This window comes from Toxorhynchites rutilus, chromosome 2, assembly GCF_029784135.1.
Source record: "Toxorhynchites rutilus septentrionalis strain SRP chromosome 2, ASM2978413v1, whole genome shotgun sequence".
NCBI lineage: Eukaryota > Metazoa > Arthropoda > Insecta > Diptera > Culicidae > Toxorhynchites > Toxorhynchites rutilus.
Window position 1 is genome coordinate 297255465 of NC_073745.1, and position 27879 is coordinate 297283343.

At 40.1% G+C, this 27879-nt stretch overlaps 1 protein-coding gene across 1 annotated transcript; it reads left to right on the plus strand.

The window, feature by feature from the left end:
- Nucleotides 1-2164: 2164 nt before the first annotated feature.
- On the plus strand, nucleotides 2165-27879 carry LOC129768354 (protein FAM91A1). Its single transcript, XM_055769949.1, has 10 exons — nucleotides 2165-2529; nucleotides 2595-2679; nucleotides 2746-2886; nucleotides 2974-3488; nucleotides 8483-9653; nucleotides 26620-26723; nucleotides 26781-27008; nucleotides 27069-27172; nucleotides 27233-27302; nucleotides 27365-27879. Exons 1-10 carry the CDS (start codon nucleotides 2443-2445, stop codon nucleotides 27473-27475), a joined length of 2616 nt encoding a protein of 871 aa, XP_055625924.1. The 5' UTR covers nucleotides 2165-2442; the 3' UTR covers nucleotides 27476-27879.

Genomic DNA, 27879 nt, shown 5'->3' on the forward strand with positions numbered 1-27879 from the left:
AGATCGTTATAGCGGGTAGGACTGCCAATACGCATTTCGGAGCCCACGCATTCTTCCCCCTCTCTAAAAAAGGGAAATCTGAGGAATAAATGAAAGAAAATTTGTCTTTTTTCAGTTTTTCTTCCAACATTCTAGATTGCCCTCTTATAGATTTTTCTTTTTCCTGCATAACACTAACGAAATTCTCTAAATGACCGTATCTCAAGGTCCAACAAGACTCAAAAGAACCCCTAGTCTTAAATCTTCTTGTTCTTTTACCTTAATTTAGACTCTTTTTCATTGAGTAGACAGTCATCGAACGTAGCTTTCACGCGACACAGAAGCTTGATCTTTCTCCCCGTCATGCTTTCTCTGGTGGTATCCCAGTTTCACACAGTTCTCTCCTAGGCCATTTCGCTGAAAACACAATGGATTTGATACCGCGCTCACGGCATTACTCTTTATGTTCATTTTGATTAGAAGGGAGGGATCTGTTGAAATCTCGAACGATGGTTTCTCCCACGGGAACCTGTAGCCTTTCAGGTTCACCCCCCCCCCCCCTGGTTGAGGATTGCAATCGCGGCACGCCTGTTGTGGAATGTTGTACAGCGTGAGATTCGACTAAATGCATCCAACACATCCAACGTACGAAGCCTGGACTCCGCTACATAATCACACCGTACAAAACAACGTAAGTAAACCTATGACGATCAACCAAATACACATTGTACTAGGACGCAACATTTCCATTCACCGCAGTCACGCCGAAGTCCACCGCAATCACACCCCCCCATAACGAAACGAAAAAGGTATAAAAAAGAATACTCGCGTTCAACTTTTCCACCACCAACGACAACAAAACAATCACGATTAAAAAGCCGGGACAGCGGCCATGTTTTTTTTTTCACTTCGACACTGATTTCCGCTTCGATTTTTCGACACTGATTTAAGGATTCGCTTTATAACCACGATAAACAATCGGCTTAACTCAATCTCAAACGAGTAGCCGTGATACTGAAAACTCCAGCTCCTGGCAGGATCGCCAATGTGAACGGGTATGGCGAGATCGTTATAGCGGGTAGGACTGCCAATACGTATTTCGGAGCCCACACAGGAACCACGCTATAGAGGTGACGCTTCGGGTCGTAAATATCATACTAACATTCCCTCCCTTCCCCTGGTGACTGTAAAGACGTGGCCAGCGTCGTTATTGACTATTTCAAGCTCGAATCACCGGGACATGCATAATGAGAACGCTTTACTAATCCCAAGCGTCATTTAGTGTTCTTTGCGCAAATTCGCTGGTTCAGGTCAATCACGGGGAGCAACTACGAAGTGTACATACAGTTCACCCATGCTCAAGCTGAAGCTCAAAAGATGAATGCTTCTCGACAGTTGAAAGAAGTGGCTAGCGATGGCCAATAATTTGAATAATGTTTTAATTCATTTTATTATTGAAATAAATGTGTTTTTCTTGCAAAAAACCGAACAAATTAAGTTGAACACCCTATATTATGATATAAAAGTTTTCATGGGTTACGTGTCCCGTTTTTATTCCTGAACTATTTGGTCAGCCTACTCATGATGTCCAACTTCTTCGTTCCGGTGTGGAGAGGCATGGATCGAGCATAATTGCATAAGGTCGAGGTGACATTGGATCGGAGTACGCACGAAAATTTGATTGTACGATAACTGACGATGGGAAACAAACAATTTTGTTCACGAGAAGCTGGCGAATTCGAACGAAACAAGGTGGAAGCTTAATTCAGGTATGAATGTAAATTTTGAATAATATTTGTTTATCGCGACTACGTGGCCATTCTCATTCCCATTACTTCCTCTTAATGAATAATCACGGACATTTTCGTACCCCTTTCCTTTTCTAAATAGAACGCGTGTAATGGGAATAGTCGTACAGTCTTATAAGATGTCTTCAGTTTATGTTTTCCGTGCTGTTTTTTTCCTATTAGAGCACATCAGATTTAAGCCGAGACTGCTCATTTCCAATTGGCCTAGTTTGGGAATTTGATCCATTATTTAGAATATTTTTTTAGTAGAATATTAAGTTATGCTTTCGAATAATTTGATTTTCTTTAAATTAACTTTGAATTGGATCGCGATTCTAACCACATATTGGCAGCACTTCTTTGTAGTAGCATACGGAACTTCATCCGTACTCTCACTTTCATTCATCGCGCTCACCAGACGCAGTAAAGAGCTACTCTAATCAGACATTCCAACAGTGTTGTTTTCATTGATCGTTTCGCTGGAAGTGGTTCGCTGTGGCACGAGTTCCGAGAATGCTCATGTCGCGATGAAAACAATAACATTTCGCTGTTTTGCATACTGAAGAAGTCCGAGCGATTAGTAGTAGTAGTGCAACAACTGTGTCTCATCCATTCACTAGCGTGGCAAACAAATTTGGCGAATAGTGACTAGCTGAAGGGCGATGTATCTTTCGTTATGAGCTCCAGAAATTTTATGTTCAACGTGGAAGAAAGCATTCGTAGCAAAATCAGCTGGAAGGGTTTGTCACCGGAGCTGAGAAATGTATGATTGTTCTTGCTGGAGCGGGAATACCGATACTAATGCACAGCGTTCACTTTTTCTTACAGTCTTTGCAGGATAATGAGAGGTCTTATGAGAAACTTGTTTTGGAGTATAGCCTCAAAAACCAACTGCGTTATCGGGGCAATTTAGGTACGTGACATTGAGCGTTTCAGATGAACAAATTTAGATGATTAATTAATATCGACCTTGCTGCAGTACACACTACCTTCGGCCCTGAAAAGTTATACTATGAGAAACTGATTGAGGAAAATATTCGGGCGTTGCACCTGTTTCCGTACCATCTAGCGGACATAGTGACGAAGGGTCTTCGGCTGACCCCTTTCAATTATTACGCAGGTGAGTGATCTTAAATCCCATCTTCATGTCAGACTGTGTTATCACAGTCTGATAAGGCGCATTATGACATATTGATGGTGCTTTCAGATATGCTTGCGTTTTTGCTCAAGAACGACAAAAACTACGACTCGTTGCCCAATTTTACCGCAGCGGACTGTTTACGAGTGGTCGGTATTGGCCGTAATGAGTACCTGACGATATCGAGCGAGCAAAAGACAAGCTCACCGAAGCTATTCTTCAAACGCAATCCATACTTTCTGTTGCCAAAGTTCCCCCGGCGCATCGCCATTGAGCCCTGGTGGAAGGTGGAGGTTGGCTTCGTTTTAGACAGCGATGTGCAACTGCTGGGGGCCGAGGAAATCGCAGTAATTGATCGGCTGATAGATTATGGAGCGCAAACGGCCGGGTCGTTGGATTACGAGGTGGTTCACAGTTTGTATCGACGTGGACTGATCTATCTCGATGTGCCAATCAGCGGGGAGGATAAAATAACCATTCCACCGTTACAGAATTTCGTGATGAACCGTGTCAGCGGAGATCATTTCGAAAGTTTGCTGTACAATGTGTTTGTTACCGCGGATGAGCAGTCAACTATGGCCGAGGTGAGTTTCATCGTTTGTTGGAAGGGATATGGGATTAACAAAGATATACTCAACATGCGGTCCGGCAGGCTCTGGTGATATATATGTGTGACAATTACGAATACTTAAGAAATTATCAAAAAAATTAGAGATAAGAATAATGGAGTTTGAACCGGTGGGGAATTCCCCCGTAATGGTTAATTTGGTCATTAAAAGGGGGGAATTGTCCAAGGCAATATTGCATATTTACTTCGCTTTGAAGATGACAATGATTAGCAAAATTGCCACAAAAACTTTATTGGATACGCTAAAATTTGTGATGCTCGGCAAACATTTCCAAATCGGAAATGTAATGTTCAATTGATGGAACAGACGACGTGACAGTACAGAAGACCATATAAAAGGAAATTGTACAGCATTTGTCAAGACTTTATACAACAAGTTGAACTTGAAACATATTTTCCTTATATCAAAGAACAATTTTTTTGACGGCGCCAGTGGTTGTATGGTTAGCGTAACAGCCTCACAATCCGATCGGCCTGGGTTCAATCCCAGCTGGCGTCGTTGGGATTTTCTGAGGCGAAAAATCTCTGGTTACGTCTTCCTTCGGAGCGGAAGTAAAAGAAGTTGGCCCGGCTCATGAGTTGTTGAGTCTGATAGGTAGGAACAGGTGGAGTCGCCTCCCTGATGTCGGTGATTGGCACTAAAGTGGCGGAAATAGGCCGACGAAAAATAAGCGAAGATAAAAAAAAAAAAAAAGAACAATTTTGGACATGGTAGACATTTCACCGACTGCCAGTAACGAGAGTTTCGGATCAATTTCAGAACAAAATAATCGATCTACAAATGATCGATTCTCATCCTGATAAGCGTTACGAGTGTTGTTGTCTTTTGCGCAGGATTTATGTGAATCTGGATTTACTACAATGCTGCTGATGGGAACAAAATACCGTAACAGAGTGGATATCGACAACGTTCTCAAGAATTACGATTTTGGCGGAAGCCGTTCTGGCGCTGTGCCATATTGACTTGGCAAACCTTATATACTTTTTTTGTAATCAGATAGATCAAATTTGTTGCGAATATAACTTGAAAACCGTTTGTATTCCTACATTACTTTACTGATATGCTACAGATTTTTTTTTTACAAAATACTGATAGTGGTGAAGCACTGGGATTAAATTCCGTAAAGGGAGGAATTGAGTAAAAAAGGTTGAAAACCACGGCATTAGTTAGTTAAGTGGTACGGTGATGTGCCTCCAATTGGACAAACCTGTAATGAGACAGGAATAATAATTTAATCCTAGAATTGGACATTTTGTAAACATCCTTTGTGCAAGGTTCTGCAATACGATAAATTTTTAGGAATATTTTCAACAATTTCCCTACCATTTTACAAGATGATGTACGGCACCCGTTCGTTAACTGGGCGTTCTTTAACTGGCCTGCTTCTTAACTGGGCTATAGTTCAATTAAAAATCAGTTAAACGTCAAATCTAATATGAACAACAACATTGGTGAGGGGTACTCCAATGCATCACGGATCTATAATCATCAATACACTGAAAGAAATAGTTAGTACTTATATCACAAATCTTATAGTACCTAGTACCAATTCGATACTCATTTTCTACCGAACTAACTATTCTACGTGAGTACATGGTAAACACAAGTGTCAAATTTATAGCAGAATAAATCACATGCCAAATTCGGCTCAACATCGATCCAGCTTTCGTAATTTCGAACTTTTCGGACTTGAGCATTTGTTTATGCTGGCACAATTTGCAGATGGATTCACTTTCACGCTCGAAGCATTTTGCTGCAGAATGATTGGCGAATTGGCAATGCATATCAGCGCTGGTATTTTAAACGGGCATATTCCTTAGGGTGTTAATTTTAACCGCTTTTCCCCTATATTAAAATTTCGTGTCATGATGTTCGTGGTTTAACTCCTCCAAAACGGCTCGACCGATTTTTATGATATTACTAGCTGACCCGGCAAACTTCGTCCCGCCCAAAATTTATTTTTTGTTATCAACACCTTCAAACATTCACGTTTTCTTACCAAGCGCATGAGTCCAATCGCAGAACTGATCATTAATTGATCTTCTAATCGACCCCGTTGAATTTATCTTTTACTAAAAAAATCCTAGTACTTCTACCAAAACTCATCATTATAATATCAGGTTATTTTCAGACACAATTCTCGTTCAAGATTTTTCAACCACTTGCTAATAACATGTTTCTCCGTTACATGGAATAAATGTTTGATACAGAAAATATGATAGAATAAAGACAGACCCTTCCCCTCTTCTCCCCTTAGAGAGGGGGAGGTCTATTCACCATAGAAACGTTTCGTGTCCCCTAAAATCTTCACATGCCAAATTTGGCTCCATTTGCTTGATTAGTTTTCGAGTTATTTGTGTTTCATTTGTATGACAGCCCCCCTTTAGAGAGGGAGGTGGAGTGTCTAACCAACATAGAAACATTTATCGCACCCTAAAACCTCCATATGCCTAATTTGGTTTCATTTGCTTGATTGATTCTCAAGTAATGCAGAAATTTGTGTTTCATTTGTTAAACTGGCTCTACTTCATAGAGTACGCTCCCTAGGACGATTCTGTTGCTTCAATTTGAAAGATGAGAAATTTTAGTACAGGATATAGTGGTTAAAAATCTAAATTAGTGATTTAAATAGCATCATGGAAGTGAAAAACTTAAAAGATAGTGGTTTGAAAAATGTTACTATTAATTTTATCCCACAAATTCCTAACATACTTTATTGTTTGTATAAAACCAAATGGAAACTCTCTAACCACACTGCAATTTGCTTTTTGACACCCAACTTCTATCTTTCGTAATTCCACTGTGATATCGTTATAAACAAATCCTGGTGATAATTCAATCAACATCTTGAAAAATCACGCCACTATACTTTTAAAAGCCGATTGAATATCACCTTAACGTTCAAATGTACATTTTTCCTTGAAATAAGTCATACTCGAAATATAAAAAAAATTCAAACTGTATATAACCGCAATCACGAACCTTTCATTTGGTGGGCATTAAACTCCAAGCAGTACCTCCAATTGGCAAAGTTTGCTAGAATTTATCTTTCAGCTGACTTGACCTGGTGTAGGAAGCAAAGCGTAATCGGTTGTCACTGCTGAAAATTAATTATTTATTCATCATAATTTACTGCTGGTCAATTTTGGGTACTGTCATTAATAAGTAATAAAAGCAATCCTGTTAATAAATCAATGCTATGAATTAATATTAATTTTATATTGAAAAAAAATGTTCTGGCATATCATATCAAAGTAATGAATAAATTATGTTAATGGGATGTTCTGTTATGATTTACCGGATATTCGTTTCATCTCTAGTTTTAGGTGTTATTTTGGAAAAAATAAAACATTTCCTAACCTAAAACATTGCGGAAGACACCAAATCAATTGGACAACCGTTTCTGAGTCATATTTTTTTTTTGAAAATTTTCAACAAACCGATGATACCGCAAACCGATGATACAAATTGTCCTTTTTGATAATGCAGAATGCGTCTGCAGAATTTGAGCCAAATCAAAAAGTACAAAACTAATATTTATGAAAAAAATCGTCATTTGCAGCGGAGCAAACATCATTATCAGCAACGTTACGTGCAAAGGGGTGCAAAGCTTTGTGCGTTGATACCATTTTGTCGGTTGAACAAAGTGGTATGTTAATCATTTTATTGGAAAGATAAATGATTTATCAGTAATGCTGGTTATTTATTGACTCAAAAACATGTTTCAATAAATTAAAACTGCTGCGTAAGCAATTTTCCGAATTGTCCGACCTTCCTTCTGAGTTTTCCAAAAATTTTCAGATTTTTCTCTCCACTATATTGATCTACGGAAAGAGACGAATGCAACAAAATACAGGAGGCTAAAATCGGACCATCCCTTCTTCGGGTTTTCCGCTTACCAACAGATTTTGCCTTACATTTTTATTTATATAGAATATAAGATATGGAAATGCGTTATTTCGCCTGAAAATCCATTTCCACTTACAAACAAAGATCAATTTCGATGGCGCAAACATCGAATGAACTAACAACGCTTGTTATGATGTAATTTTCGAACATGTGGGAATTCAATTTTCCGAATTTTCCGACCTTCCTTCAGAGTTTTCTGAAAATTTTCCGGTTTTTCTCTCCACTATATTGATCTAGGGAAAGAGACGAATACAACAAAATACAGCAGGCTAAAATCGGAACATCCCTTCTTCGGGTTTTCCGCTTACCAACAGATTTTGCCTTACATTTTTATTTATATAGATTTATTTTTGGCTGAAGGGAGCATCTGTGAATTTAAGAGTGTGTTTGGATTTTTTGGTGTAATCGTGTTGTTTTGAATTATGAAGTCTCTAGCTTTGAAAAATACCAATTCTTTCTTTTCTTTTACCAATTTCGTGATTTAAATTTATTTTTCCGGGGTAAAAACGAGGGACTTTGTTCCGATGCTATTGCTTTCGCTTCGATTCGGATTTTCTTTTGCCGATCTGTCTCTTCTGAGATGTTTCGTTCTGCGTTGGAGATGTAATTTCACTAAGAGATACGGAAATACTACTAAGATATTCAAGATTTTTAGTATTTCAGTATCAGTGCTCTGGACAGCGAGCAATCAACAGTACATGTTAACACTTAGAATTAATTTGTCAATCTACTCAATTTTTTTCGCGAAACGTTCGCGTTCCTCACTCAGTAGACGAACTCATTTATCGACCAATGTCATTGCTATGCAGTATTTGTATCGAAGAGTTTAATTATTAAATTTTTTTATTGTTTGTTTTCGTCGGCAATAAATTCGTAGTTCTATGTTAACAATGCGGTCGTATCTTGGTCATCACCATCCTTTATTTGTTTTTTTTTGCGACCAGCCCGCGACACCATGGCCAACACGTGTTCGTGGCCCCTATGAGAAAAAGGTTCAGTATCGCTGGATTAACAGAAGTTTTTTTTTCCATCTTTGACAGCTTTCTCAAATTTTGCAAGTTCCTCTGGACACTGTGAAGCAAGCTACTTCGCTGTTCTGTCGGCTGGGCTTTGCGAGACGCAAGCAGACAAACTTTACGAGCAATAACGAACCTCATGAGTCCTGGGAAAACGCCAAACGTGATCAGCAGATGCAACAATCCGGAAGTACCATACTTAATTACCATTCAATGTTACTTAGCCCTGTTTCGGGTGAGAGCGAACAGAGTGAGCGAGAAGGAGATCTAACGATAGGTTCTTTGGACAGCCCCAGTCCGGGAGATGACGTTCTGACAGATTTCAGCACCCTTTCGGACGTTAAATCGGAAGACATACGGTCTCCGGACGCGAAGAGGGTCGGATTCGTTTTTGATTCGACGCTTACTGCATTTCTTATGATGGGGAATCTTTCTCCCGGGTTGAAGACGCATGCCGTGACACTTTTCGAAGTTGGCAAGCTGTGCGATGAAGGAATGAACGAGTTCCTTCTCGAGCTGGAGAAAGTATCCATCCTGGATGCAGATGGGGAGGGAGAAGTTAGTCGCTATTTCCACCATGCCATAATTTTACGATCGACGATTGTCGCTCTGAAAAATATCCTCAACACGGAGCTGGATCTTCTCCGACTCGAAAGTTTGGAGGCGCTCGATGTGAAGATCAGAAACCGTCTCCTGGAAAAGAAATACAAATTCCTCATAGCAGCCGCGCCACTTTCCGGCGTTCTGTCGGCTCCGTACACCATTCCGTTTTTTGGTCAATTTTACCGAACTTCAACCAATTCTCACATCTGGTCCAAATTGTTTTACTACCACATGAGCGGATATGGTCCCCCGAGCCTGCTAGTCACCAAGGGAACCGTCCTAACCCATCTGCCTCGGTTGTTTCTCGGCTACGGGAAACTGCTGATCACAATCGTCCACACGGAGTCATTCGTGCTGAATTCGGAGAAGTTTGTCACGTTGAATGAACATCTCAGGAACGGGTGCGTACTTATGCAGGGATACGGAATTAAGGAGCCCGCGGAAATGCATTACGAGGTGTTTCCGTTCGGTGCCAACGAGCGCAGCTTGGCGTGGGGACGCCATTCGGCCATTCGAAAACTGGCAAGGGTGCTGGATTTGGAACGCAGCTTCGGTTACGTGACGTTCGTTCGGACCGGTGTGCCGGATTATGGTGAGTTAAAAAAGATATGCAAAATATTATTAACTTATAATACTTATAATTAAAGTTATTCAGCGCATGTTGGTCATCCTGAGTGGCCATTTCAAGCTTAGATCCGTTGGTAGCGGCGCTCTCTGTGGTCGCATATGCAACGTTTTGATAGCTTTTTTGTTTGTAAACAGTTTTGCTCGATCTATTTTTTTTCGCGGTTGTAAACTAACGCGGTTTCGAGATTTTCATCATGCAGAAGTTGGCGATGGTAAAACTCCTGAATCATCCTAAAAGTAATGTGGCGCTTTCGATAAAAAAGTACACACAGGTTTTTTTACGCGGGGGATACGTGTCTCGTAAAAAACCGCGTAAAAAATTCGAAAATCCGCCCTAATTGGAAAATCCTCAGAAGAAAAACAAGTTAATTGGAAAATCCGCGTGAAAAACAAAACCGGAAAAAAATACCGCGTAAAAATAAACTACAATCTACAATAAGTCGTGTTTTAAATCGGTACAACGAATGCTTGACCACGTGGCCCAAATGGATTTCCGTATAATGTAAAGGATCACAAGCGCGTAACTCAAGCTTTTAAGAGAAATCCGAACAGTTCGGTTCGGCATCGAATCGCAATGAACCGCAGAATAAGATGGCAAAATCGCGTGCACGAAAATTCTACACCTAGATACTGACAAAACTGCATTGCCTCTATGAATAACGAGAGATATGTCAAAGCAGACTTCCAAGGCTCCAGTTTTTTTACTGCTCATCATAAGTTTGATGACGGCGCCAGTGGTTGTGTGATTAGCTTAACAGCCTCACAATCCGATCGGCCTGGGTTCAATCCCAGCTGGCGTCGCTGAGATTTTCTGAGGCGAAAAATCTCTGGTTACGTCTTCCTTGGGGAGGGAAGTGAAAGAAACTTTTAACCTAGATTTCTATTCTTTTGTTCCCTTATCTGTGCTCATTCATTTACTCAATTTACATAGCTTTTAGACGTCACATATGCACAAGGACATAGAACATAATTTACTCACGGCATTCGATACTACTTGACAGTTCGGCTGAAAAAGTTCATAAGGTCGACGTCTAGATGGCGCCTCTTGCAAAAATCTACTTGACCATCACAAAGCACCATCTTTCAATGGATACGTGTCAAAATTTGACAGCAATCGGTCGATTGGTTCTCGAGTTACAGCATTGAGTGAAGCAAATTTTGTTATTGTGAAAACAGTCACAGGAGGGTTGTGTCCGAGACACGACCGCATAGTTGACCGCATAGCGTAGGATTCCGTTAGGCTATCTGTTGATTTTGGATATGTTTGAAGAATAACATCGTTAAACTCTTTGGTAATGATTTGGTGGCCTCCTGAAAAACGTTTTGTTTGGTTGTTGGGTATTGTTTGTTCACTCCACCAGTGTTTACCGAGTGATGATGACAGAAGGATGGTAAACAGTCGTTTGATGGTGCGTAACAGATAAAAGATACCGAAGTGGAACGAGATATGATGAAAACCACCCTCTGTGATCCTAGACGAGATGCCTCCTGTGTTATGTATGGATGAAATAAAGAGAAAAAAAACTCACCAGTGTTATATAAGATAATTACCAATACCGAACACAATTATCAATTTTTCTCGTCAGTAAAAACATGTTATTTTAATATAGAGAAAACATATTTGAAATGGAAAAGGTATTTTTTTATAATTTTTACTTTCTGAGTGTTTATTCAACCCAATGCGAATTTTAATTGGACTAACAACACCTAAAACTATATGTAGAGTATATGGGAAATCACTTTTTCTAATATTTCTTAACTTTTCCAAATTTTCCTCGCCGTACAAGCTTTCCTTGGGTGAAAATGAACACAACGAAACAGACAGCTTAAACCAAACGACCTGTTCTAGAGCGGGAACGCACCTTGGTGTGCTCTTTTATGAAAATTGAAATAAATCGTTTCATATATCAAGTTATTTTTAATACAACTGCTACCATATACAATTTTACACTTACACTTGTGCTAAATTTTTCACAATACACGATCGATCATTGATATGAAATTTCACGAAGCAACCAACATTTAAGTACCAAATTTAAATTTTATCCAAGAATTAATCGTATCACTCACCTTACTTGCAATATAGAAATGTCCCCGACTTTAATATATTTGCAATGTCGATTTTCCCCAGGCAGCTTAGTTTTGATATCTCTGTTAGGGAATACATTTCGGTAGGAACAGAAGTTCCTCCTAGTTTCATGTATTTACAATGCCGATTTCTCCCAGGCAGCTTGGTTTAGATGTCTCTGTTAGGGACCCGCCGCGTGTGTCGTAAATTTCGACCAATCAGAAGTGGATATTTCCGTTAGGATAGGGGTTGAAATTTTTCAATTGTTCAATAGTTAGTTACATGACATTATTTTCTTCAATACAAAAAATTGTTATGGAGTGCCGAAATCGATTGAAGCAAAAATTTCATCAATCCATCATGAAATGACTGAGCAATAAGCGTTTGAAATTGGACAATTTTCACGATGTGCTCGTTTACGATTTTCAATTTGTACCCCAATATGTTCCCGAAAGACGTAATTCAACGTCAAAAATGGAAATATCACAAATCAATGAAAACGATGGCAAAATTGTATGAATTGGGTTTCGAATTGCTTCCGCATCCACTGTATTCTCCAGATCTGGCCCACAGCAGATCTAAAGAGAATGCTCGCTGGCAAGAAATTTAAGACCGATGATGAGTTGATTACCGAAACTGAGGCCTATTTTGAGGAAAACCCTAAAGTACAACTATGTACTACAAAAATGGTATCGAAAAGTTGCAAGATCGCTATAATCGCTGCATCGCCCTCGAAGGCATAGTCGAATAATAAAATTGAATTTTGCAAAAAAAAATGGATGGGTTATATCTATGATATAACCGCAATGTTTACGTGGGACTACCTTAGCGTAGCAATCATTCGTTTGTATTGATTAGATTTTTGATTGAATGAACAATTCCTGAATTTGATTGAATTCAATATATTTGCTTTGTGAGTAAAAATATTGTATAATTCCATATAAGGTCAATTCATGCATTGTGATAGATTATGTTCTTTGTTACAAGTAAATTTAATGACAGTCCTTTTACGTTTGGTATGATGCCTAGGACAAATTATGGGAACGGATGAATTATCAAACGATTATTTTATTTTACGTTTCCTTCTGAAGTTTGCACCTCTCAATTTTGCACCAAGTATTTCTTGAACCGCGAATTTGCTTGATTTGATGAACTTCAGGAACTCAGATTTTCGATTTTCGATTTTGACATGTACATTGAACGCAAATTGTTTAATCAGTAGGCGTTATCGTAGCAAACGGTTAAGAAGGCATATCCTTCAATGTAATCTTGAATAACCGAGCCAAAACGTTGTGTTCGTACCTGTTTTGTAATCCGTGTTAGGAATACACTTTTCGGAGTGCAAAAAAAACATACGAGTGCAGAAGTACCCCCGGAAGACCGTTTCAAGGAAACATATTCTAGTTTGCACAAAGGCAAGTGAGTACAAAAATACTCGCAGTTTGCATTCATTTGCTGAGCCCATTTCCCCAGATATCTTGGTTTGAAGTCTGTGTTAGGGAAACACATTTCAGTCGGAACAATAATGCCCCCGACTTACATGTATTTGGAATGCCAATTACGCCACGCTCCATGGATTTGAAGTCTGTGTTAGGGAAACACATTTCAGTCGGAACAAAAACACCCCCGACTTTCATGTATTTGCAATGCCGATCTCTCCAAAGCTGCTTGGGTTTGAAGTCTGTGTTAGGGAACTCATTTCGGTGAGAAAAAAAGTCCCCATACTTTCATGTATTTGCAATGCCGATTTCCCCAAGGCTGCTTGGTTTTGATGGCTGTGTTAGGGAAACCGTAGATCGGGCCAATCAAAATGAGGCAGTTAGGGTGTTTAGATAACGCTTAACATTTTACAATTATTCATTTGTTTAGCTAATGAAAAATAACATTTTATCAATAGCGATAGAAGCGTAGAAATATTCCCTATCAATTGATGCAAACATCTTTTCGATCCAGTAAGAAATGTTCGAGTTATAAGCATTCGGAATCTTTCATTTTTTCCTGCATGTTCTGTGTTTAGGTTTTCATTTAACCCCCATATACTCCGGTTAGACGTAGTCCCACGTCAAAAAAAAAATTGTCTTACTGTGTTACCTTATAAACTTTTCAGCCAAACTGTTATAAAGCACTAAATGCTCCACCTTTAATTATTGTGCATCTGTGCTATTTCTTGCAAATAAGAGGCAAATGCAAAGAATGTAAATTGTGCAAAACAAGGCGATGCACCTTATATTGAGATGTGATCGACTAACTCCACGAAGATTTATGCTCCAATGCCTGCAATGGATGTCAGTGCAACAGCGTATTAAGTATTGCACGCTTACGTTCATATATAAGATGGCTAGCGGTATGACACCGAACTATCTACAAAACACGATAACGTATGGGAGAGATATGCACCGATATAACACAAGACAAGCAAGTGACCTCTGAACCGTGAACTTTCGAATGTCCTGTACCCAAAATTCACTTTTGACGTAGGACTACGTCTTTCATTTCTATACCGGGGTGTAAAATCAAAGTATCGAAAACGAAAGCGTTACGCCGGAGACCGAGATTTTGAGCGTTAATAGCTCCTAAACAACTGAACGAAATTGTATGATAGACACTTCATTCGAAAGATAAAATGTCTACGCGTTCTATAGTTGTTACTTTTTGATCCAAAAACTTGTTTCAATAGTCTTAAAATTGCTTTCAAAACAGGCTATTGAAATCACCAATCGGTATAAAAGCGAGCGCCGCTCGGAAATCCACTCAGTTCTAATTGAACAGCGATTGGAGCATGTTGTCGCTGTTGTGGTGAAGCTCTTCGTTTATCATGAAAGCGCGGATGAACGTGTCACCAAGAGCCTGTTTGTGCACCTTAGGCCAGAAGGGAATCCATCAGGAGGAGAGTGATGCCACAAACGGTTCCCCGGGAAGACATCGCTACACACACACATACACGCGCGAAATTCTTTCCGTTTGGATGCCATTCAGCATCGAGAAAGATCCGGAAAATTATCTGCCAGTTCCTCTGGGAATTTAAAATTACATTCATGTGAAAGAGTTTATTTGAATGTTTTCTATCCATGTAACACTGTAACCAAATACATTTGGTTTTGTGATTTTTCAAGCAATCGCAATTAACAGGATAGCTTCTGAAGATTATTCTTCCCCATCAGTAGGATATTTCCGTATCCAATATTGTATGCGCCCGCAATCGATTATTGCTCAGTCGCCGAAAGTTCCGAGCTCAGAGAGTTCATTCCCCTCTAGTTTGTCTTCCAAATTGCCATCGTAAACCACGCTTTCTCTCGATTCAATCACGCACAAAAAGCATACTTAAGCGATATTCTGGTGGTGAGACGCATTCATTTTTCGTGAGGACATCGACAAGACAACATCGTTGCTGAGGGTGCTGGACGGCGAAGGATCGAGATCTGCCCTGAAACGCAAGCAGTTTGTTTGAAACTGTGAGGGAGCACAGAGAAGCCGATCCTTCAGGAGAAGAGAAGGTGACCATCGAAGCAGCCGCTACACACACACATACACGCACGGAATTCTTTCCGTTTGGATGCCATTCAGCATCGAGAAAGATCCGGAAAATAATCGGCCAGTTCCTCTGGGAATTTAAAAATACATTCATGTGAAAGAGTTTATTTGAATGTTTTCTATCCATGTAACACTGTGACCAAATATGTTTCAATCAAGTGCTATTAACAGATGGTTATCGAGTTAGCATAAACCACTGGTGGGCTTCCAGTATCGAGGAAAATGTGGAAATATCTAATCGTTGCTGGAAAATAATCTGCCAGTTCCCCTTGGAATTGAAAATAACATTCAAGCGAAAGAGTTTATTTTAATGTTTTCTATCCATAAAATATCCATATAATACATTTGGGTTTGTGATTTGTCAATCAAGAGCAGTTTAGCAGGAAAGTTTCTGAAGATTATTCTTCAGAACAAGGTTTTTCGTATCCTATATTGGATGCATAAAACCTTGTGCCTCCAACGTAACGCTCTCGTTTTCGAAGTCCCCCAAATATTCATTTATTCATTCATTCAGAATGGATTTAGATTCAACTTCAAACAAATGATCTCTAAATCAACGATAGTCCTACGTCACCCTTGCGGTTATACCATAGGTATAACCCACTTCCTGTTTTTTACGAAGGATATCGACTTTACAATACATTACCAAATGAAGCAAAGACAGCAACAATCCTTCGAATGTTCCATAGTATCTGTAAAAAGTTTTTGAAGTATGATTTGGTATTGTATGATTTTTGTAACTCAGTATAGAATCTATGTTAATCAATGTTAGCATTGTTAGCAATGTTAGCATGTAAGTCATAACGGATATTTGTGTTTCTTTTCATATGTCTATGATGATGATGGTATGTTGTTTGTTTGCGGAACTTTAGTCGTACATTCGAAATTAACTTTAAACAATAGTTTGAGACCGCGCGCGTTTACACACATAGAGAAGCGTGAGACTGAACAGAAACAAATTTCTCTCGAATCAAATAAAAGCGTTCCAAGGGGTTTAATGTGGAAACCAGAGTGAAGCTAGGGATAGCTCAACTGGAATACTCGTAATGTTATATTTTCAACCGATAATTATAACGAGATTTTTGTGTGTTATGGCAGATCTCATTGTAGATTGAGGTTGATACGTTTATACTCCAGGTAGAATGTAGAACCTGAAGTCTCGGCTGGAATTAACCTTAGGTTTGTTCAGCTGTCTCGAAAACGATTAACAGACCGTTGTCATATATCCAGTGAAGCGCGAATTCCTTTGTAAATTCAAGGCTAATATTGACATAGGTACACTGCGTTTCATAACTAAAGAACCCCTCCATTTTTCTGAGTTTCCATAGATATGTAAGAAGTCGGTTGAATTGAAGTATATAGTGTAGAATACATGTTACAAATATGGGAGGCGTTTCGGCTTTTTAAAAAAGCAAACGTCTCGTTCGGAGTTCTAGTTAAGACTAAATTCTTCTCGATTTGGTTTACATTTTTTTATTTGTATACTTTAAGCTATCTTGAAGCTAAGAATATATGTGCTGATCTGAGTCAGCAGAAAATGTGTTCTGGGATTCTGCGCGCTGCTCGCGTGATAATTGCGGTGGTGTTTGTTTATTTGCTAGCGAAGCATAGCTTCGCGGGTTTGGTGATAACATACAATAACTATAGTCGTTTATAAGACTAGTCATTTGAACTTTATTGTTGTGTTTAAGCGCGAAACATTAGAAAAACTAAAATTCCAGTTTTTCATAACTATAGAATCAGATGAAAAAACTTCACTCCTTTACAAAATTAACGTCAATTTCACATGAATTATAATAAGTTTCTAAGTCATAGGTCATCTTTAGTTCTCAATCAGTTCAAATAACTCATCCGGGGTAGTTTCGATCAAACTGTGTCATGTTGTCGTGTGTATCTTGTTCTACGCAGAGGATTCTGCTCGTTTAAGCTCTTCAAATCACTCATACTGCTTGTAAGCTGCATCTAATATTCGTACGATCACTTCTCATAAATTCTAGACAGGGATTTGATTTGGTAAACAAGCTGACCAATCCAGAATCTGAAACCCCTATTCATTGAACCATGCATTGACCTTCCGGATTTTATGAATTGATGCCAAATTACCCAAATATAACAAATTACTGAAGTACTTCGTTGCACTTCTGATTGTTTATTCGTGTTGATGGTGAGCTATCTAAACCAGGCCTTTTTGAGAAAAATCACCTCAAACAGTCAAAATCCAATCTACAAAACTGCGGGTCCAAAAACTTATGTGAAGTCCAATCCCATCGGATTCTTTATTTCAGGTCATCTTCTCTGATGAAAAGAAATTCAATCCGGATAGAATCGCTTCATACTGGAAGGACTTACGAGACGTGTCATGTAATTTTGCAACTCATAACTTTGCAGGAGGTAGTTTGATGATTTGAGGAAAATATTTTCAGAAAGACCTGGTTCAGATAGCTTCTCATCAACATGAATGCACCGTCAGAAGCGAATCGAAGTACTTGAGAATCATTTACTTTTGTTTTTGCATCGATAACAACTCGATAATTGGGTAATTTGTCATCAATTCATACAATCTGGAAAGCCATGGTATGGTTTAATGAATAGGGACTTCAGTTTCTGGACTGATCAGCTTGTTTACCAAAAACCTATCAAGAACTTATGAGGAGTGATCGTATGAATAGTGGATGCAGCATACGAGCAGTATGAATGATTTGAAGAGCTTAAACGAGAACGAGCAGTATCCTCTGCGTAGAATGAATTACATATTACATTACATTATATGTAATTCATTCTACATTCTACATTACATTATTTCGGCCAATTAAACGAGAAGATACACAGCGAGATTGTTTTTACAGAACACGTTTATTCAAACCTTTTTCTAGAAAAATTTTTAATAGAGAAAGAATAATAAGAACACTGCTGCTGTTGACAGACAGCCGAAAAAATAAACAAGTTTTTAAATGAAAGGTAGTGACCGTCCAGTGTTGCCGATTTCAATACTCCTCCTCAATACTTACGGTTCTTTCTTCCGTTGAAAACAATCCCATAATGGCACAAAACTTCTTTATCTTCGTGACACCAAGTGGTTTGGTGAAAATGTCTGCCACCATGTTCTCCGTTGGGCAATAGTTCAGCTGTACGACTTCTTGATTACAAAGCTCCTTAATGTAACGTTGTTTTGTTTCGATGTGTTTTGAACGACGGGTTATACGATCCGAATGGACGAATTGTATGCAACTCTGATTGTCTTCCATGATGCAAGTTGCTCCCTTTTGCATCTCTCCAAATTCCTCTAACACCTTGCGTAACCAGACAGCTTCCTGGCTGGCTTCTCCCAAAGCCACATATTCTGACTCCATTGACGATAGGGTTACACAGTGCTGCAATCGGCTTCCCCACGATATAGCTCCACCTGCATACATAAATACAAAACCTGTTGTAGATCGCCGGGTCTCCGGATCATCAGCCCAATCAGCATCTGAGTAACCGACGAGCTCCTCGCGGCTGTTTCCGTATTCCAATCTGACCTGTTTCGTCGTCCTAAGGTACCTAAGCACCCTCTTAGCAGCTGTCCAATCGGCTTCCGTTGGTGAACACAGTTTACGTCCAAGAACTGACACACTTACGGCGATATCCGGACGAGCACACACAGACACATATAAGAGTGCTCCCACCAGACTACGATAAGCCGTATTATTTGCAAACGGTGCACTTGTATCCTTTGTTGCGACGAATCCAGTATCCATAGGGCTTTTCGAAGGCTTTGCGTCCTGTTGTCCAAAACGAGCAGCTATCTTCTCGATGTACCCTTCCAGCGAAATACTATACCCGTTATGTCAAATTTCAACTTCAAGGCTCCACAGATTTGGTTTAGTTGTTTTGCATTCTTGCAACCAACCAGAATATCGTCGACATAGACAAGTAGACACATTCGAACACCATCTACAATTTGTGTATACAGGCACTGATCCATCTCGCTTTGTGTGAATCCCAAATCCACCAGAACACTATGTAGAAGCTGGTTCCAGCATCTGGCAGACTGCTTCAGCCCATAGATGCTACGGCGTAGTCTGCATACCAAGTTCTGCTTTCCCTTTTTAACGAATCCAGGAGGTTGTCTCATGTAAATTTCCTCCTGTAAATGGCCATATAAATATGCTGTCTTCACATCTAAATGACGTAGTGTCATATTCTGACGAGATACAACGGCCAAGAAAGTTCGCAGCGTTGTTTGTTTAGTCACTGGTGCAAAAACCTCGTCATAGTCGTCGCCATATTTTTGAGAATAGCCTTGAGTGACTAGCCGCGCCTTATGTTTCGTAACCACTCCCGACGCACTTCGTTTGATCTTATAGATCCATTTACAGCCAACAGGTTTTCTACCCACTGGCAGCTCTGTCAGCTCCCACGTCTCGTTCAATACATGTGTATTCAGCTCCTCGTTCATAGCAGCATACCACTTTTCCTTTTCCACTCCAGACACAGCTTCTTTAAAACTCCTCGGCTCATCATCAATGCAGTTAGCAAAATTAATCTCTTCAATGAACCGTCGTGATGAAACACCCTTCGTCACACGACGTGACCGACGACGTATCTCATCATCAGGGAATCCTTCGAAATCGTTTTCCGATGCGCTGTCAAACTCCGAGCTATCTTCAGTATCTGTCGCTTCATTATCAGCTTCCTGCGTATATTTAGTTTCATTGGAGATATCCGGTGGCACCACAGGAACGGTAACTTCGATTTCTCCTCGGATAGAACTTGTGTCTGCTATAGCTTCTTCCGTATCACATGAACTTTCAAGAAACTTAGCATCTCTGCTGACTGTGATTCGATTCGTTTCAGTGTCCAAGAAACGCCAAGCTTTGCGTCCCTCAGCGTAACCCACGAACACTAATTTCTTAGCTTCAACGTCTAGCTTACGTCGTTTCTCGTCTGGAATATGTACGTACGCTTTGGATCCGAACACACGAATGAAGGAGTAGTCTGGTTTCTTACCCCACCAGCGCTCAAATGGAGTCCCTTCAACCACAGATGACGGTGAAATATTCAATACAAAGTTTCCGGTTGTAACAGCTTCCCCCCAGAATCTTTTGTCCAGTCCAGACTCCAAAAGCAGACAACGCATAGTCTCTCCAAGGGTCCGATTCTTTCTTTCGGCTTTCCCATTCTGTTGGGGACTGTATGGAGCACTTTGCTGAAGAAGTATTCCGCTATCTCTCAAGAACTTTTGAAGTTGCTTCCCGGAATACTCTCCTCCTCCATCCGATCCAATAACTTTCGGCGCATGCCCGAACTGGTTCTTCATCATCATCGTATACTCCATAATCTTCTCCGCGCACTCGGACTTTTCTTTCAACAGGTATACCACACAATATCGAGTGTGGTCATCCAACATAGTCATGAAATATCGACTGCCCCTTGGAGTTGACACTTCCATAGGGCCACATAAGTCCGTGTGAATCAAATCTCCCACGGCGCTAGACTTAGATTTCGACGAAGCAAACGGTGCTCGAGCCGTTTTACCTTCGCAGCACACTCCGCAAACAGATTTAATTCCACAATTTTTCAGCTTCAGTCCAGTACCAAGTTCGTTCCTGACGATCTTCTTCACAGCTTCTTCATCTCGGTGACCTAGACGTCGATGCCAGGTATGAATGCAATTCTCGTTATGTTCTCCAACGGTCAGAAACGTTTTCTGTGATGCCAGCGGTTTCAAATGGTACAAATTACCGCTCCGCTTTCCAGTCAGCATTACTTTACCACTTTTGCTAACCGTACATCCATTTTGCAGAAATTCAACACCGTAGCCCTCATCAGTTATTTTACTCACCGACAAGAGGTTACTCGCCAAAGATGGAACGTAATACACCTTCTTTAGGTTTACAGTCACGACCTTACCATCGCTGCTCACAGAAGAAAACTTGCTAGATCCAACACCTGTAGCCATAATACTACTCCCGTCAGCTAAACCGATATTCATCTCGGATGCATTGACTCGATCCAGAAGCGTTTTTTCACTGGTCATGTGCGACGTGGCACCAGAGTCAAGGTACCACAACGCCTCACACCGACCTCCAACAGCAACACCAGCAGCCAGACAAACTTCTTCTTCATTACTTGTAACCGCAACGTTCGCTTTATGATTTGAGTTCACTTTTTCAATTTTCTTTTCTTCTCCCTTTTCTTTCATTTTACGATCTTGCACGAGCTTCCGGCAGTCTCTCCGAAAATGTCCCTCTTTTCCACAGTAGAGGCACACTTTGACTTTCATCTTGTTCATTTTCGGTTTTTCGTTCGTTTTTAAAACTTTCTCCACACCAGCACCCGCATCACTTTTCTCTACACGTTTACGCCACTCATCCATCAATTTTCCTTGGATGAATTCCATGGTCAGTTCCGCCTCCGGGCGACTCTCCAACGCTGTTATCAAGCCGTCGTAGGAATCACTCAAACTCGACAAAATTATGGCCACTAGCAAACACTCCTTTAACGGTTCACCCATACTGCTTAGACGGTTGGATAAACGAGAAATTTTCGCCAAACGATCAGCCATATTACTGTTTTCGGTAAGTTGCATCCTCATCAACTTTCGCAACACATGAACTTTTGTTGCTAGTGTTGACCTGTTATGGTGCTTCTTAAGCGACTCCCACACGGGGCTCTGGCAACCCTATCCCATCCAATGCAAATTGAGCGTAGGCAGCATAAAACAGGGCTCGCGTTTAGGGGGCTCACGTATTGTTTAATGTTTGGAGTCATATATGTTAATATTTGATTACGTTGGATAGTTTTTTTTTGGCAAGCGATGTTTGGATACCCATCCGGAAGCTTTCTTGACGATTTGCAATTCAAATCACAGCCGAAGAATCGCGCGGAGCACTTCATTTTGAATTTTAGGTTATGATTTCTATGCTCATGATTTTCTATGCTGGCTACTGAAAGGCGGCCATCTTAGCAATCCCTTGCTCCCACATATCTCGCGCGGTTGTTACATTGATTACATGACATAGTTGACTGTCCTCGATAGATAAACCAATAATAGCCCGAGCCTTGCCGTCTTTACTTATCCAAGCGGCATCAGGCTCCTCTGGCTTTTCATTCTGGACCACATCACTCAAACAGATCAATTCGGAATTTCCACACCTCATAGTTGAAGTCGTTCAATTTTTCCATTGTGAGATTCATGTCCGCCATTTGCAGTGCACCACTCTGACAAGATACACAAATAACGATCTCAATCGTCTCACTTTTCCACGAAAAAAATAGTCACTTCATCGGTGTAGAAATTCTCTGTCCTCGAAGCGCACACGCGACTCTGGGCCCATAACCTTTTGGATATTTCGGCCAATTAAACGAGAAGATACACAGCGAGATTGTTTTTACAGAACACGTTTATTCAAACCTTTTTCTAGAACAATTTTTAATAGAGAAAGAATAATAAGAACACTGCTGCTGTTGACAGACAGCCGAAAAATAAACAAGTTTTTGAATGAAAGGTAGTGACCGTCCAGTGTTGCCGATTTCAATAATTACAACATGGTACAACTTGGTCAAAACCTGAGAGCCAGATCGCGTTTGTTGTAATCGCCCTTATGTCAGCGCGAACCAGTCACGGTGAACCAAGGGGTAGTATTGAAATATGTAGAAACTTTTTACATAACATTTTTTTGCAAGAAATTTTATGTGAAAATGATTTTGACGTCGGACTACATCTTTCATTTCTATACTGGGGTGTAAGTTCAAAGCTTCAAGAACGAGAGCGTTACATTAGAGAAACAGGATTTCGAGCATTGTTAGTTGATAGAAATGGTATGTTAACCGCTTCATTCGAAAGATAGAATGTCTACGCGTTTTATGTTTGTTAGTTATTGATCCAAAAACTAGTTTCAATAGCTCAAAAATTGCTTTGAAAGCAAGCTATTGAACAAAAATCTGTATAAGCAGGTTCCAGCTTGGAAATCCACTCAATTATGATTGTATAGCGGTTGGATCATGTTATCGCTGCTCAAGATTGATATGGTGAAGCTAATTATATCACACCTTTTAGTTTTGTGGACGAGACTGATTGGTTCACCTTCACTATCTGTTCGGGCGGTTTGAGGAAAACCCGCCGACAACAATGGTCACACACTTACTAGAAATAAACTATCAATTTGTAGGTTAAAAGTTCTCTATATTTCTCTGGTATTTCTCGCTTGCACTTTCACGTTAGGACGTGTTCGCTCTGACTGTTTGGAAAGGAATGATTTCACTTCGTTACGCTGCTGTACTTCATTGCCCACTGATGGGCTGATGCGCAGTGGGGATGACGTGACCGCGTTGATGTTGCTGTTGTTATTGTTTTAGTGCTTTTTCTCTATGTGGTTCGTTTCTGCTTCGGTAGGATTATTTTGGAATTTTGTCGTTTGTATCATGGTCGAATGGAATGTGAAACTGAATATCGTGCGCGGACTGTGCACTGGTTTTGTAGAAAATGGGTTTGTGGCTACTTATAAATTTCATCATTTGTGGCTCTGAATAGGCGGATTTATAATACATGAATCTTACTTCCGTTGAAAACGGACCACTATCGGTCAATTTGATTGGACATTCAGTGCTTCTACTGCCTTGATAAGCGACCTGAATGCCAAATTTGAAATTTGAATATGAATTTGTCACCAGCGATGAGCAAGAAACGAAAAAGACGCCGAGAGACTGGCAGTATAACTCTCATTTTCTTCCGAATCGTGATCACTGCCTATGCAAACAGTTGGTACTGCATCCTTTTTAGTCAACCTATTATTATTTCCATCGGACACAAAAAAAACTTTCCTCAAAATGCACCTGGTAGAAACTAATAAAATAATATATTCCACATACGCTGCACATTGCGTCGGGTAAAGGGTAATATCGGGGACATAACCGGAGGAACGTAGGACTACACCAAAGGTTGTCAAAAATATAAATATTGGTTTATTTTCATTTGTTCGAATTTGGGTCAAGTTATTTCACTTCAGAAAAACAAGCTCAAAATACGTAATTCATTGTTTCATATTTATATACAGTGCAGATGTAATGTAGACAAACTAAATGCGCAAACCATTATCAAAGCAGTGAAGCAATAAAACATCCGAATAAACCTTCACCCTCAACATTAGCATGTTGACTGTTTGGTGCCAAAAGCAAAACTTCATCTCAAATGCTGTGAAAAACATCGTTCAAATTAATAATCCACAAATTTGTTTCTGCACCACCTTTCGCTGAACGGCTACAGTAATCCGAACCGAACCGGTAATGTTTTGAAAGCGTAGTGATAGCAACCGCCGCAAAACGAAACATTCGAAACACCTTTTGTTTTCAATCGAAGAAAACTGCTCTCGCCGCTGGAAAATGCCTTCTTCACGCCCAGCTTGACTTTTAATCCGGAAACCATGAATGAATTCGCGAAAACTGAACCCTATCCCATCCAATGCAAATTGAGCGTAGGCAGCATAGAACAGGGCTCGCGCTTAGCGGGCTCACGTATTGTTTAATGTTTGGAGTCATATATGTTAATATTGGATTACGTTAGATAGTTTCCTTTGGCAAGCGATGTTTGGTTACTCATCCGGAAGTATTCTTGACGATTTACAATTAAAATCACAGCTGAAGAATCGCGCGGAGCACTTCATTTTGAATTTTAGGTTATGATTTCTATGCTCATGATTTTCTATGCTGGCTACTAAAAGGCGGCCATCTTAGCAATCCCTTGTCAAAACCAAGACGGGTCTATGGTACTAGGTGAGGCCGTTTCGTCACTAAGTGGGATAGGGGAGCGGTATATGAAAACAGTACGGAAGAAAGCAGAAGGGGAATTATTTCCTTGAAGTGTGAAAGAGACAGACTGATCAGGAGTGAGCTTGGGCACAAGCGTATTGTGTTTTGTTTACAAACAAAACACAGTAGACTTCCAAGATGGCTGAAGAGTGGTTTTAGCAAGTTGGCCCACCTTAGGATATACTTCTACGCGCCTTGGTCAAAACCACCCCGAACGGGTTATTTGAACCGATTGAGAACTAAAGATAACTTATTGTAATTCATGGGAAATTGACGTTAATTTTGTAAAGGAGTGAGAGTTTTTGCATCAGGTTCTATAGTTATGAAACACTGGAATTCTAGTTTTTTTTTATGTTCCGCGCCTGAACCCAACAATAAAGTGCAAACAGCCAGTCTTAAAAATGAAGGTAGTTATTGTATTTTACACTATATACTTCAATTCAACCGGCTTCTTACATATCCCTGAAAACTCAGAAAAATGGAGTGGTTATGGAACGCAGTGTATTGGGTTCAATTCCTGATCGGTGAAGGAATTTTTCCAGGTTGGAAACTTTCTTGACACGTCTTGGGATAAGTAATGGGCCTGAAGTATCGGCTAGAATTAGGTTTGGGTTTGCTCAGCTGCTTGAACTCGGAAACAATAGCAACGTGGTCGGGGATCTGATAAAGCGGGGATTCCCTTGTAAATTCGTGGTTAAATACTGACAACAATAAAGGGTTCAATTCCCGATCGGTCTAGGGTCTTTCCGGGTTGGAAATTCTCTCGACATGCCATGGAATAAATACGATCAGCTAATGGCTTATATTGTCCGTTCGATTAAATGATCCTGAATTTTCTCCGCAGTTTCCCAGACAAGCCTAATTTTCCCTGGTTTCTTCAGGCTTCGAACGGCTCCTAACGGTAAATATCAGACCCTCTCAGGATTCGTCGATTTCAGTTCTTCTACGGTCTCCAAGTGGACGTAGACGCTTTGCAGATAATTGATAATATGTCGCTGAGCGCATTCTCGAAGTTCTGGATCTGTTTTCATTCGCCTGTCAAGCACTCCAATCTTCGCTTTGCCATACCGAAGCTGTCGGGGAATTTGAAACTGATCGGAACGCCACATTAGTCCGTTTCAAACTGGTTCGACATGCCTCTAGTCATCCGCTCCAGATTCGAACGAACTCGCTTATCACCATGGGACTATAGACTCTTTTCCACTGATACTCTTGAAGAAGGGTTTTAAGGTATAAAAGAATAAATTTTACAAGAACTCTGGCTTGTATATAGCGATTTTTGAGATGTTAATTTTTTTATTTTTTCCGTTTTGATTGAAACAAAAAAAAATTTGTATTACATTTTTATTTGAACTGATAAACTGGTGTCTGTCATCGATTTTTGTTGATAATATTATGCAAATGCCAGCCGCGAGGCGGTCCATTCGAAAAGTCCAATTTTGCATCATATTGTCTTCCAATGCCCCGATCGTTGCTGGTTTATACGTATAGACGAGAGCTTTGAACAGTGGATGATGAGTGATACCATTTTTATGTTTTGTAGGTTGTGATAACTACGATGTCAATGTTCATCTGGTGAGCGATAAAGCCAAAACCGACAGGGAAAAGAACAAAAATCCATTGGGGGCCGATACACGTCCGAAGCCGGTAACTTAATGCTTTCAATGGGGATGAATCAGTGTATAACTCTCTTTATCTCCACAGACACGATCAAACACGGTCGGCTCGATAACATCTATCGAAAGTGATGATGCCAGCTTGATCGAGGACATTCGGCGGATACGTGACATGAACGAATGTCCGGATACTAAGCAAGCGGATGGCACTCAGTGGGAAGTGGATGAACAGCTTGTTCTTGAGCTGGCCGAGGCCAGTCGGAACGAGGACTCGGATTCGGATGGGCGGGAAAGACTGGAAGGGAATCGAATGGAGGTTTTGTCTTGCTTTTGTTTTGTTGTACAATGTGGAAGATTGCATTCCGTTTCATTTTAGGAATGGACTCTACTGGATGTCCACTTCGGGATTCCGCTTTTCGACGTCGACTGCAATACCAGCATATGCCAAAATGCTATCAAAAAGCTTTGTTCCGATGAGAAGTGAGTACTTTTGGCTACACATCATCGCCGGATCACTCATTTTTCTGTTTCCATTGATAGCATTTCGAATATCCAAGAGGTCAATTCACAGATGGAAAAGCGCTACCTGAAATTTATTTCCCAATGCATGGTAAGTATCAGTTGCATTCTGCCAGCGGGGAAAAAAATACTCCAATTACATCTTTTCAACAGTACTTCGAAGACGAAAGTATGGAATTAGTGAAACCAGGCAAACTTGTACCAAAACCGCGCTTCAGCTTGGTCTTTGAGAATGGCAAAATCAGCTGCTGGAATGGAAAGTAGAGAAGAATTGGAAACAAATTGAACACATTCCCGAGCCGCAATCGAAACGTTGGTTCGTGATAGACTACATTCCAAAAACAAACTTTTTTTCTGTTGAGTTAAGCTAAAATATTGCTACTAATCGCTTGATAAGATGTAGGAGAACAATATCCGTTTCAATCGAAGCGACGAATCAAATATGGTGATGGGAAACGCAATCCGTACTGAAATATAGCTAGTATATTTTAACGAGTAGTGCTGTAAATATGAGTCAATTTTAACCAACTAATGATTTGAACGCTAAAATATATACATATATTTGGAACAAAAGGTCGGGGAATTGGTTTCTTTCAAAGTTGAGAATTTCGTTTTTGAGAGAGTCAAATGTTCGTGATAATTTATTTAAATAAATAATTTGATTGGTA